Source organism: Aspergillus vadensis (assembly GCF_003184925.1).
Source record: "Aspergillus vadensis CBS 113365 unplaced genomic scaffold BO88scaffold_12, whole genome shotgun sequence".
In the NCBI taxonomy this organism is placed as follows: domain Eukaryota; kingdom Fungi; phylum Ascomycota; class Eurotiomycetes; order Eurotiales; family Aspergillaceae; genus Aspergillus; species Aspergillus vadensis.
Genome location: NW_020292050.1, coordinates 419,899 through 436,564, shown reverse-complemented (window position 1 = coordinate 436,564; position 16,666 = coordinate 419,899). Strand labels below are relative to the sequence as shown.

Here is a 16,666-nt window from a genome sequence, read left to right as displayed (position 1 = left end):
ACAAATGTGGGAGGCGAGAGCCATACATACGGCGATATTGACGCTGCTGACCGGTGACTTCACCGCCCGGCTGATAAAGTGGTGGGTCCGATGAATCTGTTTACCTCCGCAATGTTTCTGCCGACGCGCGATAATGAATGGTTTTTGCCTTCACCCCTCATCCCATTGATTCGAAGACGCGATAGATCCACCCTTACACTGCCATTGCAATTGACTATAATAGGTTATTGAGGGATTTTACAGATTTATCAAGGATATGATGGCCAGTTTAACGCCCGCAGAGGCACGAAAGCAACTGCAGCAACTAGCAGACGACAATGGCGACTTGAAATCACAATTGAACATCCTCCGCATCAGCGAGCCGATATTCTCCCCTGACTCTGATACCAGGCGCTCATCACCATCTAAGCGTAGGTCAGATGTATCTACCTTTGAAACACCAACACCTGCTTCCCTGGAAGCGGACTTGACACACTATAAAGTATGAACAAATTCTCCCGAAGCGGGGTCGCTCTATAAGACCACCTATTCGTGCTGACAATACTTGGAAAGGAATTGTTCTCGAAGTTACGCTTTTCCTACGTTGAGCAAGTTACGAAGGAGAAATTTCTGCGTGCGATTGTGGGCGATCCGCCCCTGGTGGTCGGTCACAATGAAAATGTTGAGATGGAAGCGCAGTTGGCCGAAGTAAAGGCGGACCTCAAGGCCCGCAAAGAAGAAGTCCGAACTATGGTGGAGGAGATGGAGAAGCTGGGTAGAGATCTGGCGAATCGTGAGTACTCCCTTGTCTTCTGTACAGTAATGACTTAGGTCCGTGGAGCTTCGCTTCGTGACCATATGAAGGACTGTCCTAACGATGGAAAATCTTTGTACAGGTTACAAGAATGTCCAGCTACAAATGACCCAACTCTCAACACTTCCTGAGTCAATTGAAAACCTCGAATCCACTGTTGCCGAGCTACGTGCAAAACAAGGATCAGACGCAAACGGCCCAGAATCGCAAAACCTCCCCCTTCCTGCAACGCTGAGTCTCCTGTCTGAGCGGGAGGCGGAGCTTGCGGCTCTTGATCGACAACTTGCTGCGGTGCAGAATACCCTGCCCCGCAAGACACGAGAGGCCGAGGCGGTGGAGCGTGAATTGGGTGTTCTAGAACGGCGGAAGACAGAAGCGATCGCACAGGCCCAAGAGGTTAGGAGAAAGAAGGAGGAAGGCGAAAGTGACGGGCTGGTGGAGACGGGAAGATGGTACCGGAGCGCGGAAGAAACACTCAAAAACCTTCTAGGTGTTACAGGATGAGGGCAATAGGCGTAGGCATGATTTGACGATATTGGCCCTAGGGACACGGCGTTTGCGGTGGATAAGCCATGCATGATTACTTAGGTGTTCAGTGCTCAGGGATTACTACGACTAGGGAACCAAATGGTATGGGAATCGAGCCGTAGGCTACTAGTTCATTAATGGAATCGCATGATCGTACAACGTTATACGCTATGCTGCAGCCATAACGGAGCCCCGTGATTTTATTTTGGCTAACGAAACCCGTCCGTACTCCAATTTTTAATCCTTTACTCCTCGTCCTCCTCAGCCTCGTCGTCACCACCACCGGCAGCAGCGGCAGCCTTCTTGCGCTGGACACGGCCAGGGCGGCCACCACCGTAGGGGGAGGTAAGGGCGAAGTCGATGTGCTTCTGGGAGTCCAGGCGGACCATGTAGGAGGGGACGTTGACGATCTGCTTGCCGACACTATTTTCAAGGTTAGTAACTTGGCGTCATTGGGCGAAGGAGTTGACGGTTGCGCATACCGGATGTGACGCTGCTTGATCAGGACACGGGCGTGGTGGATGGACTTGGCAAGACCGAGCTTGTAGACGCAAGTCTGAAGACGACGCTCCAAGAAGTCCTCAACGCGGAGGGCCAGGACGTAATCGAGCTTCATACGAGACTCATCGAGGACACCGATGCGGACCAGACGGCGAATCAAAGCGTTACCTTCGAAAAGACGCTTGGGGTCCTTCTCGTCGAGGGTGAGAAGCTCACTGTTCCAACAGTCAGCCATTGTTCCATCACTTTCTCTTGGCCATTCTCCAAGTCGATGATCCATGCGAAGTGGGGGGCGCATACCGAGCAGCACGACGAATCTTGGACAGGGTGAGCTGGACACGCCACACCTCACGCTTGTTGCGCAGGCCGTACTCGCCGACAATCTTCAGTTCCGAGTCACTAGCGATGACAGTTAGGCATGGGAACACACGACTTAAACAGAAGCACGCTTCTGATCAGTGGCCGGAGAGTACTAACAGACGGGCCGACTCGAAAGCTATATCAACATGTTAGTATATCATTCCATGTCGCAAACTTATCGAATTTTGCAAAGACTGATAAGGCTACTTACGACGACGGGGGACCTTGTAGGTCTTGGAGTAAACGCGGCTGTTGAGAAAATTGCCATTAGAATGATGCGATACAGGTGTAGCTGATCGCTGGTCGTATACTCACGGGACGGGGGCCATGACTGCTGATTTCGGCTTGTCGCGAGGTTGTCGTACACACCAAACTTCACGAAAATCGCGGAAGATCTGAAGTTGAAGATGCGTTTTGGAGAAGGGAACTAAGCGAGCGAAGGTGGAGCCGGAAGCGGACTAGCGCAAGGGCTAGCCCTCGGCGGCGGAGAACGGCCGCACTAAGCACCCGAGAAGTCTACACCATCGCGAAGGGCGGCATAGCGAGGCATTTCTTCGACGTCGACAAGTTCTCAACACCAGCACCACCAACACCGCCGACATGGGTCACTCGCACGGTTTGAGAGCCGGTACTCGGGTATGTCGATATTACCCAGGATTTTTGCAGCACCTTTTCGCTGGCCCGAAACGCGACCGCTGACGAACTTTTCAGTATGCCTTCAGCCGTAACTTCAAGGAGAACGGCCAGATTCGCCTGTCGACCTACCTGAAGACCTACCGGTACGCCGAAAATTCTCGCCGATTTGGATAATATTTGCGTGAAGGAGCAGGATCTGATATTTTTCTTAGGGTTGGCGACATTGTCGATATCAAGGTCAACGGTGCCGTTCAGAAGGGGTCAGTACAAATTCCGCCCGGTTGAATTTTATGGGGATTCCGACATGAAGGGTTTTGCGTGTTGGGATGCTCGAAAACTTTGAACGAATAATTGGTTTGCTGAGACATTTGGAAATAGTATGCCCTACAAGGTCTACAACGGTAAGACCGGTGTCGTCTACAACGTGACCAAGTCCTCCGTCGGTGTCCTTCTCTACAAGGTCGTCCGCAACCGCTACCTCGAGAAGCGCATCAACGTCCGCATCGAGCACGTCAAGCACTCCCGCTCCCGTGAGGACTTCATCAAGCGTGTCAAGGAGAACGCCCAGAAGAAGCGCCAGGCTAAGGAGCAGGGTGTCCACCTCCACCTGAAGCGTCAGCCCCTTATGCCCCGTGAGGCTCACCTCGTCGAGGGTACCGCTGCCGAGACCATCACCCCCATCCCCTACGACACCCACATCTAAACGAATCAAAAACGGTCGATGCGGTTGTTTGGTGTTTCTGGGTTTTTCAAACTTAGGGTGGGCCTTTGCAATGAGACGAAGCGAAACAGAGGGTTCCCAGATGTTCTATCACATCTAAATCCTGTGCATAGATTCCCCGGAATGAAAGAAAAAACAAAATTTCCATTTCCCTGTTCGAAAAATGATATCCATGCGTTTTGCCAAATACCGAAAATCTGCGAATATGGCTTCTACGACACAAAACTAGACTTGATAAACCCAGCACCTTCTCCCAACCTTTGAAAACCGTCATCCGATCCTTCAAACCCTACAACATGGTATTCACGCTACGCAACTGTATGCCTGGGACGGCGAGTGACGTATGGAGTAGTTTTGGCCCCTTTCGAGTTCAAACCTGGGACGTTAGATGTAGCCTGCCTATTCGCGAGCCATATCGAACATTTCGACGTAGGGCTGATCCACGATATTAGTCGTATCTCTAGATAGTACCCATCTTTGTTCGATTCCCCGCAGTGGATATAGTATTCAAGTGCTATTATCAGCCTCCGCCCGATGAAGGCTGTCCCCCATCGCTCTTCACTTGCTATCTGTAGATTAGTTCTCCATCCCCTGTGATTTTACCCTTATCGGGTTATCAGTGACGTGCAGGCCAGATTCCATGTCTATACTTGATCCTACGCTGCGCCTAAAATCTACCATACTAGTGATACATCGTCGGCTGCTACTAGGATGGCGAGTGAAATATATACGTTGAGTAACTCGAAGTAACTCGTTCGGGTCTATGATTCCTTCCCTTACTAGTAGTTTTCCTATTCCTTTAACGGGTCTTATATTCCATACAGAACGGTTCCCTTGGAAAGGCTACCATTACACTACTAGATCAGACATCGCTAACGATGAAGTGCTAGAAACCAATTCAAACTCAGCAGGCTCAGATCGAGTGTCACTTTCATCAGGCGAACAGCTACAATGATTCGTGATTGTATGCTTCCATGAACGATGTGCCCAGAAATTCCCCGGAAGTTGTTAGTCACAGCATACACAGTGGCAAATTGTATTTGGTATTTAAAGACGCTATGCTTTGTTCTCAGATTCCAGGTTGCGACATGTGCTAGTCCAATTTCCATCAGGCAGCACTGACGGATTAAGCAGAGACCATCAGCTAGCACCATAAGTTATTTCATCGGACAACATGACTCCAAACTTACTATCAACCCAAATGGCGCATGTGCAAGCATGTTTCCGTGCAAATGGGTCAGGAAATGAGCCAAAGGCTGGTGACCTTTCTCGGAGTCATAGCGCACATGGACAACAGATTTGTTGGGAGTCAGAGCCGCCCGCTTTAGTGATTCGGCTAAGACACGGACAAGTGTATGTGGAAAGGATGTAGCACTTCCAATAGGAAGACCTGTTTGTAGATGTTGGCTATTTAGTTCAAAGGACACGACTCTAGTCAGGTTCGGATCGACCAATGTATTCCGTATGGTTCCTATAGATGATTAGTAGGATAGGCCGCAATTTGGGTAGTCCGCAGTAGCCTATGGTGCCTGCATTGTTAGTGCCCCTTTAACCATGTCGATGCTACCATAGTCACCAGATCCGGTGGTGAAGTTATTCCAGGAAGACTTGACAGTTCGGAAATCCTGGAACTTCTTGCCAGCTTCCTTCTTGGGGCTGTTTGAAAACAGTAACAATTTCCTTGCTGAGGCAGGAGGCTAGTACCCCGGGAATGCGGTCCGGTGCCGTTTCGGCAGGTCGATACACCTGTCAAGGGAGGGTCTCCGAAACAGTAGAGAGTATTTTTCAGAAAGAGTGAATATGAACAGGGTCATAATATAGCACCGGTAAATAGGAAAGGAGTTAACGGGGACCCCTAAAAATAAATCGGTCCTTTTTTTCTTCCCCCCTCTCCAGGGGGTGTGGGCAAGGTTGAATCGGCCCAGGAGCAAAGCACAGCAGCAGTTCGGTTCGCGAAGAGAGTAAGTAACTCCAGCGCGGCTCCAGCCACAGGGTTTGCGGGAGGCCAGCGCGCTAACCGAAAGCAGCCCGCCTTAGTGCCTCAACCTGAACCGTCAAGTCATCGTCCATGACTGCAGCCATCACCCGATCACCATCCCGAGAAGCACCACCTCCTTCGACACGAACCTCCCTTTCGGGACTCTCTCTCTGGGCAGCGGCCTTCTACCATAATACTGCCAGCCTTCTCACGCCCCGCCCTACTGCCTCGACATTCACTTGGTTACCAGCCTCCTAACACTGGTCCCCTCTCCGCCGTCCACCTGGTCGTTCGGAGCTTTTACGGCTCAAGTAGTTGAGCTTACAGTTCAACCGTGGCGATTCTTGATACCTGACCATAGGTATATTCTCAGCCCGTCCCTTCTCATGCATTCATAAGTTCAGGATTACAGTCGCCACTTGTTTCCGTGTTTACAGTTTCAGAACATTTGTCTAACAGATGTCGCAACCTGTTGGCCTCACAGACTCAAGAATTGTTATGGCAGAGCAGAGCAGCCACGATGTGGTAGACCAAACCCTGTCGGGCGGCGATCCTTCGCCTTCCGACGTTCCTGCGAGCACCACCGACAAGAGATCTGCTGGAGGGGACGCGGGGGAGTTTAAAGACACCGCTACAACAACACAACCGGATACGAACGCGAGTGACAAACAGGGTGAACAAGGAACGGGAACTACCGAAAAGTCAGAGCGAGAAAACAAAGCAAAAGATACCGATCAGACGCCGAGCGTGAGTGATGCCGACAACGACCTCGCAACATACCTACTGAACCCGACGCAGGATACCCCAAAGTCTGGTCCTTTGCCGGTCGCCGCACGGGCGCTCGAGATGAATGGAGTAACGTCTGGGTCAGATGCTGGGGAGGACACAGCGTCTCAGGGAGGTTCAGAGTCCGATGCCAGTCGAACAGAGGGCAGGCTCCGTGCCGGCTCGAAGAAGCCAACTTCCTTCAAGCCGGTTACCTTTGCCAAGTTTTCTGTTCCCAAGGCGCCGGGAACTCCCCCGATAACAAAGGCTTCTGAGAAAGGTATTTTACATTCACGTTAATACAGAGGAATTAAGTCTGATTCACTACAGCCCCTATGACTTCCACTACCCCTCTGGGGACGCCGCCGCCAACCTCACGTCCTCGCCTGGTCGTCAAGACTACCAGCAGCCTACGCGACTCGTTATCGAAAATGGGAACAGGTGCAGCCAAACCTGGTGGAGCTGGACCGGATCCGAACCAAGTTTGGAATAGGAATCGGCGTAAGACTACAAACCTTCCAGTTAACTGAGATGTGCTTCTGACCATCTTGTCCTTGCAGCCGTCCAGCAAACGCCTCCCAAGCACTTGACCGACGAAGAGTTGAAACAACAGTACGGCATCCATATGACTTCAAGGATACAGGAAGACGGCGGGGGAAGCGAAGCGAAATGGGCAGACATAGATGATGACGAGGATGATTGGGCTCCTGAGACGATTGAGTGGACCGATGGCACGAAGACTAACCTCACCAACCAAGAGCCTGCGCCATCCGCTCCAGTGCCAAGCCAAGACACAGTGGCAGATGATTTCAAAAGGGAGTTCCCTCCAGTTGAGCAAGCAGCAGCAAGCATCAAGGAAGCGCCAAAATTCATACCGAAACCTACGACGTCTATTGGGCCAAATCCCACGGTGCTTCGGCTCGGAGCAAACGCAGAAAGACAAGCAAAGAATGCCGGTCTTGCTGCAAAGGGACTGAATGACAAATCTCCTCTACTATCCACAAGTCCGGCCCCTCCGCCCGTCAAGTCGCCTTGGGCACCTCTGCCACCGGTTGAAAAGATCTCACCTGTTATTCCTCCAATCCAGGTTCAACCGCCGATGCGGGCTCCTGCTCGGGAACCTCACCCGACTGACGGTTCCGGTGGTCCTTTTCCTCCAAAGGAAATTGCTGCAGACGATTTCAACCGATCTTGGAAGGAGATGCAGTCTGGGACCCGGGAGCTCTACAATTCTCGATCTGGCCGCTATGAGCCTGCTCCTGACACGAGGAAGGGGCCTTGGCGCGCTGAACAGAGTTACCGTACCCCTGCATTGTTGCAGAGGCCTGCCCAAGGTGAACAGAGTGGACCAGCAGAGCCCTCAGCCGCTTTCCAGACACACCGATCGAGCGGTCAAGATGGTATGCACTGGACACGGCGTCGGACATCGTCTAATGTGAGCGGGGGAAGTGGCAGCTTTGGGCGTCGGATGTCGATTGGTAGACCCGATGTGCCTCAGAAAGTGTTCGAATCTAGGAGAGGATCACAGGTAAACGGAATGATTGAAGCGGCCATCCCTCCTAGAGATATGCCACCTCCCAAGGAAGCTTCCCTACGCGAGATATCGCCTTCCCGACGTGGTCCTGGTCCTTGGCCTTCAAGAGGTGCTGCAAATGTGCAAGACAGAATGGCCAATGTACCGGGCGGGACAGCACAGCCACCCACTGCCCCGACAGTGGAAGAACAGCCAGCAGTGCCCCAACCGCCTCAGGAAGACCCTGTCGCTATGCAAGAACGCATCATGAAGGAAAAGAGGATGGAAGCTAGACAGCGGAGAATAGAGCAGGAGGAGCGGGAAGAGGCTGCGAAGCGTGAAAGGATCCGGCAGAAGCTCGAGGCGCTTGGTCCTCCGCCTGAAAAGCCAAAATCAAGGCGTCAGGAGTCCATTGATGCCGGTAAGCCCGAGGCAAGCATCGCGCAGGCTACCGCGCAAGCTGCCCATTCTCCTCCTAAACCTCCAGTACCTGAACCGAGCGGGGAGCCGAAGCAATATGGAATGATGAAGGTCCACCATCCAGACACTGTGAAGAAGCTTGTGGATAGGGAAAGGGGCAATGCGGACAAAGCACCACCGGTTGCTACTGCGCGACGCACGTCTTCGCCAGCGCGTGAGCCCAAGCAAGAGACTAGCCTGCCGAACGGATCTCAGCAACCTGTTGTTGCTGAAACATCGAGCTCAGATAACTTGCCGGATACCAAGGTCGACGAACAAAGTTCCCAGTGGAGAGGCAACCTTACTACCCCCAACACCTATCTGCCTTGGTCCCCGAATCCAAAATTTGTGGGACCGGCACCTCCTGCCATCTCAAATCCTTGGAAGCCTCTTAGCAATGACAAAACGCTAGGCAACGGTATCTTTGAGCAAAGCCTAGGGGGATTCCCTGGGAGAGATATCTCCATACGCAGCCATCTAGGTCTTGACCAGCCACCCATGGCCCCGGCGACTCAACCCTTCTCGGCTCCTTCGCGATCTCCACAGGATGGTGTGTCTATCTCTCCGTTACCGTCCCCGGAAGCTAGGCATGTTCCTTATGACAACATAAACCCTATGCTGCGTCCCGGGCCTATTGGACCACCAAGCTCGCAGCACTCGCACCGGCAACAACAGACAGTGGCCTGGAACAATTTCCATGCAGTCGCTGCCAAACGTGAGGCAGAGGAGAACGAGAGGCTTCGTAATGAGTATGATTCGATGCGTGAGGGACCATCTTCTTCACTCCCTGTTACCTTCAACGAAACCTGGAAGCAGGTCCGGACCGGTGACCAGGCTGGACAGAGACAAGTTGTCGGTATCTCTAAATCAGCAGACAACAACGCGCCCCTGCCAAATCCTCTCCCTGGTTTTGATCCCACTGTCAGCTCTTTGCCTTTCACTGAGACTCCTGCTCGTCCTCTCGGCAGCGTTCCGGTTCGAAGCTCACGATTCTTCCCTCAAGCAACGGAGCACCTGAGGAAGCCGGCGAATGACGAAGGTGATTATTTCCGGAGTATTTCGCCGCCTCCTCCTGAAGAGATGTCAAGCCACCCAGTTTATACTGGTTCGTCGAACAGGCCTCTGGTCCATCTACCTGCCCCGAAACCCATTGTCAAACTTCCTCCTAAAGTCATAACTCCGCCGCCACCGCCTCCCACCTTTGCCTCGATGGTCGCTGCCCCTCCGCGTCCAGCTACATCCTGGCAGGAGAAAATAAACACGCTCTTTGGCAAGAAGACGATACCCGAAAAGAGAAATGCGCTGGCGGTCACATCAGCGACCAAAGAACCTCTCGATGTTCAGTTGCATATTGCTTCAGTCTCAGTCTCCCTTCCTTGCAACGGCGAGCTTCATGTCGGGGATGGTGAAGTAAGTGCGAAGCAAGTGGAAGAAGCTGAGGAGATTTTTGAGGACCGTGAAGTAGGGTCTCTACCAGTCGTCAGAGTCCCAACCAGAGCGCCTCCAGCGGCATGGCAGGCTGCCCGAGCCCCTTCGCAGTCCCGGTTGCGGTCCAAGCACTTGAAGTCGATGCAAATTCTCAGTGTTGAGCCTTTCTTCGTTGGATATAACGATAGGGATTCCGCCGGAAACACAAAGGTTTCGATCCGCTTCCCCGGTGCGGCCCTGGCAAAGACCCTGACCCTCCCTCGAAAGGCAGGGGCAAATAACCCTCGCCCACGCGGCCCTTCAGGCTATAACAAACCTCGAAAGACTACAAAGCCGCGCGAGGGCAACGCCTCCTCACAAGCAAAGAAGCCTGCCACGTCCCAAACTAATGGCAGCAGCTCTCCGCGACGTCAGTCCCGGACTGCATCCTGGGGACCCCGTACTTTTAGCGGATCCCAGTGAAGTCAATCATTCGTTTCTATGCGGAGTGAAGTCTCATGATTCGAGTTTCAGCTGTTAGCCTTGTGTTGGCTTTTGCCGGGTTTCAGAAATTCATTGAGCGTTACATTTCGGTAATGATTAGCTACGCTTGCGAGGGAATCCGATGGATTTGGGTTTGGTTTGAAATTTTCAGTATTCCTTTAATGTTTCTTCGCTTGCCGTGCCATATTCCCTGCGTGCGCATATTGTCAACGCCTCCCCCTCTTCACAAAGTAACATACGCCATGAGTTGAGTGGGACGATTGCTACCAGATTCTATACAAACTCTCATCACACACGCTACTACCATGTTCGATGCTTCCTTCCATCTCTATCTTCGCGGGGGTTACCTAACCCATGTCACGTCTTTCCTAATCCCCCACCAACATTCCATCTGCTCGTACCCCGTTATCCTTACCTCCTTTCTCGAAACTTGACCTCCCAATTTCCGCATGTACGGTGCTGTATTATGATCAATGCAGCTCACTCACACAACCCTTCCTCCCCTCCTACTCTCTCATCCTACGCAACCCCCTTTATCCATCTCCCTGTCGCTTTCACCTGCTCCGTCGATAGTACATCGTCGTCGTTGAGCTATTTGGATCCCCTCCTTTCTTTTTTCTATAGCTTGTGGAACCGGAGCCAAGATTCTGGGAAAGGGTAAATGGTACGGGAGCTTTGTGTTAACGTGCAGAACCGTGTATCTAGCATTTGTTCTGAGGTGTGCATTCGAATACTTTAACGTTATGTGTTCCTCCTTTGGGTGTAGATGTAGTGCCCTGTGGTATGAAGGCTTGCCTGATCATGGCGTGAACTGCGAAACTAGCTAGAGAGGTATGCTGTTCGTCATTCACAATGTTTTCTGGCACTTGTACAGCATTACGCCATCTTGAATACTATACCACCTACTGAATTTTAGGCATTGATATAAGATAGTACTAACTGACTGATGAGAATAAATTCCACAACACCAACCCTGCTAACGCTAAATATAACCATCCATCCCATGCTAAGCCACAAAACTCCCCCTGCAAGGCACTAGTAAGTAGTAGTAATCTAATTTACAAAACATCCATACACCCCTGAAAAGAAAAAGGAACAAGACCTCCAAAAACAGCAAGCAGCAAGCATACATAACAGACGCATACAGTACACCACCGACTCCATATATTAGGGTATCAATCAACCTCCCCCGGCTTCCTGATGCTTTTAGACTGCAGTCATTGAGTAACCCTACCAATTCCAGGTACGGGATGATGCAGTGAAGACGGGCGGTTTCCATTGCAGCCGGGCAGGATCGATCTTGCGAACGCCCTTGATTTTCTCCTTCTCCAGGCGCTTCTTGTGCTCTTCGACGACTTGGTCGGTTAGGACTATGACCCAGTTTCCTTTCTATATTGTGATGATTGGTTAGTAACTATTCTTTCAGAGTACCTAATTGATGGTGAGGGGAGGGAACGTACATGGTAACGGAGCATATTGAACACAACCAAAGTCTCGTGGACGTCTTTCTCCGTCATGGAAGTCAGCATCGAGAGGTCGTGCTCGCTGACGGATTCCCGGCCGGTTTCTAAGAGTAGTTCCACGAGGGTTTCTCGCCAGTATTGTCGGTAACTGAGGAGACCAAGATCACTGAGGGGTTTTTCGGGCGATCCGAGCTTTCCTTCGCGCTTGCCGAGCTCGTAACTGAAGGAGATGAGGAGACGACCGTACCCGCGGCGTTGGTATTGAGGAAGGGTTAAGATACAGGCCAGGTTGTAGCCTTCCGCGGAGTCTTTTTCCTTGGAGAAGTAGCCGACGAGATGGCAGCCTGTTTCGTCGCGACTGCACATGCAGTAGAAGAGGAAGGGGTCGACGTCGTAGTACAGTGTTTTGTGGTCGAGGAAGAGTTTGCTCAGCAGGCAGAGGTTGCGACACCAGGTTCGTTGGCGGCGGCCGTCGACTTCGAAGAATGAAATGTAGTCGTCCCGGTAGATTTCGTTTCCGGGCGGGTGCACGAGGGTGCATTTGGACCGGTGACGCTCGAAGGCGCGCTTGTTGTCGAAATATCCCAGGCAGAACTCGTCAATGTATACGACGTCTGCGTCGGAGAACGATGCCGGGTATGGCGAGAAGTACCAGGGCTCAATATCGTATTTGCCCATTTGGAGACGGGTCAAGTTTCGCACGCGGTGAATCTCTGTTGGGTTCTGGGTCATACTACCGCTGGTGCGTAGGCGTTCGATTTCTTCTTCGCGCGACATAAGACCTAGTGCTTTCGCTTCTTCTTTTTCATCCTTAGAGAAGCCGACATCGATCATGTCGACATCATCCGAGTCGGGCTTGGGGGTTCCATCTGCGGAGACAGCTTCTGAACCTCCGATGGAGAGGTTCACGGGGGTCTCGTCGCGGTTCTCTTTGCCGCCCGCTTTAGACGGACGCTGGGCTTTGCCAACATTGGTGTTCTTTCCAGTCAGAAGATCAGGCGTTGCTGATACATCCCGGCTTTCGGCTCTAGCACGCTTCTGAGCGTTCTTACTAGGGGCCTTGTTGCCGGGGCCGGTCTTCTTCTTCTCCGGTTTCTCTGGCTGAGGCCATTCGACCTCATGTGACAGGTCTATTCTTCCGGAATCAATCCATTCTAGATGCAAAGTGAGTATGAGCAGCATGGTAGATCAATCAATAAAGCCCGACTTACCATCAAGACGCTTGTTGAAGTCGACATAGTGGACGCTGAGGTGGTCAGTACAAACATCACAACACTTCAAGAGGGACATGAAACATACTAGAAAGAAGGACCATCTTTCCGCTGCTTTATTGAAAGAATTTCGGCTTTTCGTAGTTCTCCATCCTACAGACAGACCAGTCAGTGATCATTCCTATTTAGGCAATCGACCCCAGTATAGAGAAGACATCATGTGACTTCCACGGCCGCACCGCAAAAGATCACGACGAACAAACTGACCTTCTGCACCATGGCCTTAACACCGATCCTATCGCCTTGATTAGTTCATGCGACCGAGGAAAGCAGGGCCGTAAAGCCCAGATCTTAAATCAAAGAAATATTTCATCGACTTACCGGATGGTATTGAGGGTGGCGAACCCCTTCTCGACGGGGTCCGGGGTCCCGGTGGCCTCGTCCCTGCCGCCCATATTGAAGAAGGGGTGATTCTCAGTATATGTATAAAGGTTTCTTAGATGAAATCGCTATGTGGAGCGGATTGCGCGATGGAAACGCGAAAGGGGATTGTAGGAGGTGATGGAGGATTCTCCGTTGCGATGCACCGGAAGAGACCGCCTTAGATTTTTGCCATCCGCTTTTGGTCATCCATCCATCCCCAGCTGCGCCGGTTACTTTGATGGATCCGTCGGGTTTGTGCCTGCTGCAGTGGTAATAGTCGATATCACCCATATTAACCATGCCATTGCTTGCGAGTTGAGGTGTCTGGATTGTAATCGCTTAGAATATGGTATCATAGTGGTTAATATAAAGTATTATGGATTTCGTTTAATCTGGTTCTTGCCATTGTAGAGAAAAGCATACTACTATATAGCTTCAGTATATTTATCCGCTAAATAGTGCAACCATGATGTGAGTGCGATCGCAATAGCATCAATACTACTAGCAATGTCGGAGCACACCAGTAAGCCAGCAGAGCACGTCGGTAGTAGTCTCTAGTAGTAGATAGGAAAGTATAATTACATTTCGAGCTGCAGAAATGCAGATTCAGTTTCAAGCTAGGTATCTGTTTTAAACCACTCAATGCCACCCATTAACCATTCCCCCTGTTCCTGCCACGAGCTCATCAAGCTCGTCCTTCCGGGTCCTATACAGGTCTTGAGCTTCCCGCTCTCTGCGCATCACGAATGCCACATCGTCTCTCAATTTCTCAAGTCTCCGTGAGAGAGCGGACTGTTCCGAGATCTGCAGAGTACGGAAGGCATCCAGCTCATCCGTCGTCTTCTCTAGGGCCGTGTGGGCTTCCACTATCTTAGTGCGGAGCATCTTCGCCCGGTTCTGATAGCCTCCGTAATGTAAAGCGAGCTTCTTCTCCAGCTTGTTGCCCCGTTCTGCCGTGGCCAACAGAGAGTTTTGTACACTGTCAAACGCTGCAATCATTCGCTGTTCTTGCTGGTACACATCCTCCTCTTCATCGTCAGCGTAGTTGGAAAGCCCTGGTAGCGCGCTGGAATGTTTTGTAGTCCACTGCTCGTCGAAGTTTTCCTGCCACTCCTGCTGCTTTTCGGATGTGGCGGCTTCCGCTGCAATAGCCGCACGGGCTTGCTCCATGAAGCTGTCATCTAATTGCTCCAGCTTGCGAGCTTTGCCCTCCACTTTAGCACCTGGGGTGGGGAATTTGCGGGCGTCGTGCGCAATAAGAAGAGCGGCTTCCTTTGCGATAAGACCGGAGATGGGATCCGTGATGTGAGACACCCGTTCCATCATAGCATCGATATCAAGTACACTCGGCCGAGGTAGGGATCGCTGGTATACCTGTGACTGACGCTTGAACTCGGCCGCTGCGGCGCGCTCTCGAGCCTCCTTCTCCCTCCTATCGCGCTCAGCGGAATCCTCTTCCACGTACTCGGCAGCAGCCGTTGGTTCCGTAGATTCGGAAGGAAGCTCTTCCAGCTCCCATTCCGTTTCTTTGGGCTTTGGCAAAGCTGCCAGTTTGCTGCGGATGTTTTGACGCATGAAATTCTCATGCATCTTAATATCTCTGGGGGTACTTCCAATCAGCTGCCCACCTTCTGCCTGGTTCAGAGCGAAGTGATCCCGAGGGGTCCGCAAGGGAGTAGCACCAGGCCCAACACCACCTCTCATAGGGGTTGCACCGACGCCATTGGCTTGCCTAAACGGTGTTGCCATGGGGTTGGGCGTAACAATCTGCTGACGACGCGGAGCAATTCCATCAAATCCAGTGGAAGACCCTCCCTCATGCAGAGGAGTGTTCTCGCCTCCCAGTAACGATGATTGGGTCTCGGTCAAAGCTCTGATGTTGCGGATTTCGTTCGCGATGTGATCTTCCTCTGGCGGCGCGCGAGGTGTTCTGATGGGAGTTCCACCGACAATGCCAGTATAGTTTCCGACCAGACCACGAGCCCCTTCTTCGTCTCCTGCCATTTTACTGGCTCTGTCACCTGCCATACCCATCTTGATGATGTCTTCCATTTCACCTTCGCTGACCTGAGGGGCCGGGAGGACAAGAGATCTTCGCTTGCTGCTTTGCTCCGCCTCGCGGATCTTCTGCATCTGGCCGGCACGGGCAGCAGCGGCGAACGCCGCGGAATTTCCACCCTTGTCATTCTTCCTCTTCTTCCGCTCCGCCTCGTCATCCTGGTCTCCCTTCCGCTTGTTGGCGAGCTGCTGTTTGCGAGGATCGAACATCTCACGTTGCCTTTCATTGCGGGCTTCTTCGTCCATGGTATCGTAGAATCCGGGGGCTGCTGGCTTTTCGAATGGGATGTCGGCGTTATAGTCCATTTCACCCTGCTTGCGGGTAACGACCTTGATGTTAATGCCAGCATTTTTGAGTTCACGTCGTTTCTGGAGGACTGCAAGTCGTCGTGATTCTTCCAATTGTCGCTCTCTGGCCTTCCGCTTCGCCTTCTTTCCTTGTGTGTTCGCCAAACGAGCGCGAGCTTCACTCAGCATTTCCTTCTCATCTTCATCGAGATCAATGGTATCAGGACGAGCGGGCTTAGATTCCGGATCGGGGTCCAATTCGCCGGGTCTAGATACTGTCAGCATATGAAAAAGAAGCTAGCAAAGCGTGTAATGTCAAGAGTCGTACCGTAGCCGTCGCACATCGTCAGCACTGGGAGCAGCTGACTCTGCGCCGGGTCCTTCCAAAGCAAGTTCATCGTTCTCACGCGCTTCCGCTTCATCCAGCAGTTTCTGATAGCGTTCCAAGCACTGTGTTGCTGTCCGTCCCACGATAGGTGCGATTGTACGCCACTGTGTTGGCATCAACTTGGCCAAATGCAACAGCTTCTCATCCTCCTCCCTCGACCATTCGACCTTGCGGATGCCGGGATCCAGCCATTCCACCCATCGCGCCTTGCACTGCTTTGGTGTCTTTCGTGCTAGCAAGGAAGAGACACGCGCCCACTGGTTGAGACCATACTTCGAGACCTATTATATGTAGCGTTAGTATCGCCAATCGCAGACTAGTCGGCTTTTGGACAAGAGTTAGTTGTAGCATACCGCCGCGCGAAGCACCTCATCCTCGATGTTCGTCCTAGCTACGGTTAGTGAAATGCAACAAAAAGCATGCATAATAGCTATGCACTTACCAGACACCTCCTTTGACGACAGGCATGGCTGGGCAGATCTGCAGCCGCTGACCGCGACAAATTGATAAAGAACAAAAGGTAGTATAAACAGCGACGAAGCGCAATCAGAGACGAAATGAATTAACGATTTGGACTGCTTGGTCCAGGCTGACCAGAGTCGATAAGGAACCGACGCGGGTGAAAAGCAAGGTCAAGTCCTGAAGCGGCGTTCGTCACTGGCCCGCGATA

The 16,666-nt window shown here is 51.9% G+C and overlaps 5 protein-coding genes across 5 annotated transcripts; 3 read left to right on the top strand and 2 right to left on the bottom strand.

Moving 5' to 3' along the window:
- Positions 1-126: 126 nt before the first annotated feature.
- On the top strand, positions 127-1,697 carry BO88DRAFT_389110 (uncharacterized protein). The gene is made up of 3 exons (XM_025704896.1): positions 127-481; positions 553-772; positions 876-1,697. Exons 1-3 carry the CDS (start codon positions 257-259, stop codon positions 1,295-1,297), a joined length of 867 nt encoding a protein of 288 aa, XP_025562624.1. The 5' UTR covers positions 127-256; the 3' UTR covers positions 1,298-1,697.
- BO88DRAFT_435633 (40S ribosomal protein uS4) lies at positions 1,241-2,511 on the bottom strand (the record flags this gene model as incomplete). Its single annotated transcript, XM_025709520.1, has 6 exons — positions 1,241-1,744; positions 1,804-2,037; positions 2,123-2,221; positions 2,300-2,318; positions 2,394-2,431; positions 2,498-2,511. The coding sequence occupies 6 exons, from the start codon at positions 2,509-2,511 to the stop codon at positions 1,567-1,569; spliced, it is 582 nt and encodes a 193-aa protein (XP_025562623.1). The 3' UTR covers positions 1,241-1,566.
- Positions 2,512-2,782: 271 nt separating this feature from the next.
- On the top strand, positions 2,783-3,521 carry BO88DRAFT_341180 (60S ribosomal protein eL21; the record flags this gene model as incomplete). The annotated part of the gene is made up of 4 exons (XM_025703090.1): positions 2,783-2,818; positions 2,894-2,961; positions 3,031-3,078; positions 3,197-3,521. The coding sequence occupies 4 exons, from the start codon at positions 2,783-2,785 to the stop codon at positions 3,519-3,521; spliced, it is 477 nt and encodes a 158-aa protein (XP_025562622.1).
- Positions 3,522-5,621: 2,100 nt separating this feature from the next.
- Positions 5,622-10,144, top strand: BO88DRAFT_463087 (uncharacterized protein; the record flags this gene model as incomplete). Its single annotated transcript, XM_025711236.1, has 3 exons — positions 5,622-6,562; positions 6,613-6,783; positions 6,843-10,144. The coding sequence occupies exons 1-3, from the start codon at positions 5,977-5,979 to the stop codon at positions 10,142-10,144; spliced, it is 4,059 nt and encodes a 1,352-aa protein (XP_025562621.1). The 5' UTR covers positions 5,622-5,976.
- Positions 10,145-11,082: 938 nt separating this feature from the next.
- Positions 11,083-16,609, bottom strand: cef1 (putative cell division control protein (Cdc5)). The gene is made up of 15 exons (XM_025710069.1): positions 16,439-16,609; positions 16,350-16,383; positions 15,937-16,277; positions 15,836-15,876; positions 15,330-15,808; positions 15,272-15,296; positions 15,209-15,250; positions 13,912-15,172; positions 13,497-13,524; positions 13,221-13,348; positions 13,107-13,134; positions 12,928-12,992; positions 12,840-12,874; positions 11,626-12,782; positions 11,083-11,554 (listed from the first exon to the last, which is right to left on the bottom strand). Exons 1-15 carry the CDS (start codon positions 16,462-16,464, stop codon positions 11,396-11,398), a joined length of 3,849 nt encoding a protein of 1,282 aa, XP_025562620.1. The 5' UTR covers positions 16,465-16,609; the 3' UTR covers positions 11,083-11,395.
- Between the last annotated feature and the right edge of the window lie 57 nt (positions 16,610-16,666).

Bases quoted from the DNA above. Each gene is read 5' to 3' on its own strand.
- BO88DRAFT_389110 (XM_025704896.1), top strand. From the start codon at position 257: ATGATGGCCAGTTTAACGCCCGCAGAGGCACGAAAGCAACTGCAGCAA. The intron at 482-552 runs GTATGAACAAAT...ATACTTGGAAAG, and splicing joins CGGACTTGACACACTATAAA to GAATTGTTCTCGAAGTTACG. The intron at 773-875 runs GTGAGTACTCCC...ATCTTTGTACAG, and splicing joins GGGTAGAGATCTGGCGAATC to GTTACAAGAATGTCCAGCTA.
- cef1 (XM_025710069.1), bottom strand. From the start codon at position 16,464: ATGCCTGTCGTCAAAGGAGGTGTCTG. The intron at 13,525-13,911 runs GTGGCATTGAGT...TTACCACTGCAG, and splicing joins ACAGGGGGAATGGTTAATGG to CAGGCACAAACCCGACGGAT. The intron at 12,783-12,839 runs GTAAGTCGGGCT...CTTTGCATCTAG, and splicing joins CTTCAACAAGCGTCTTGATG to AATGGATTGATTCCGGAAGA.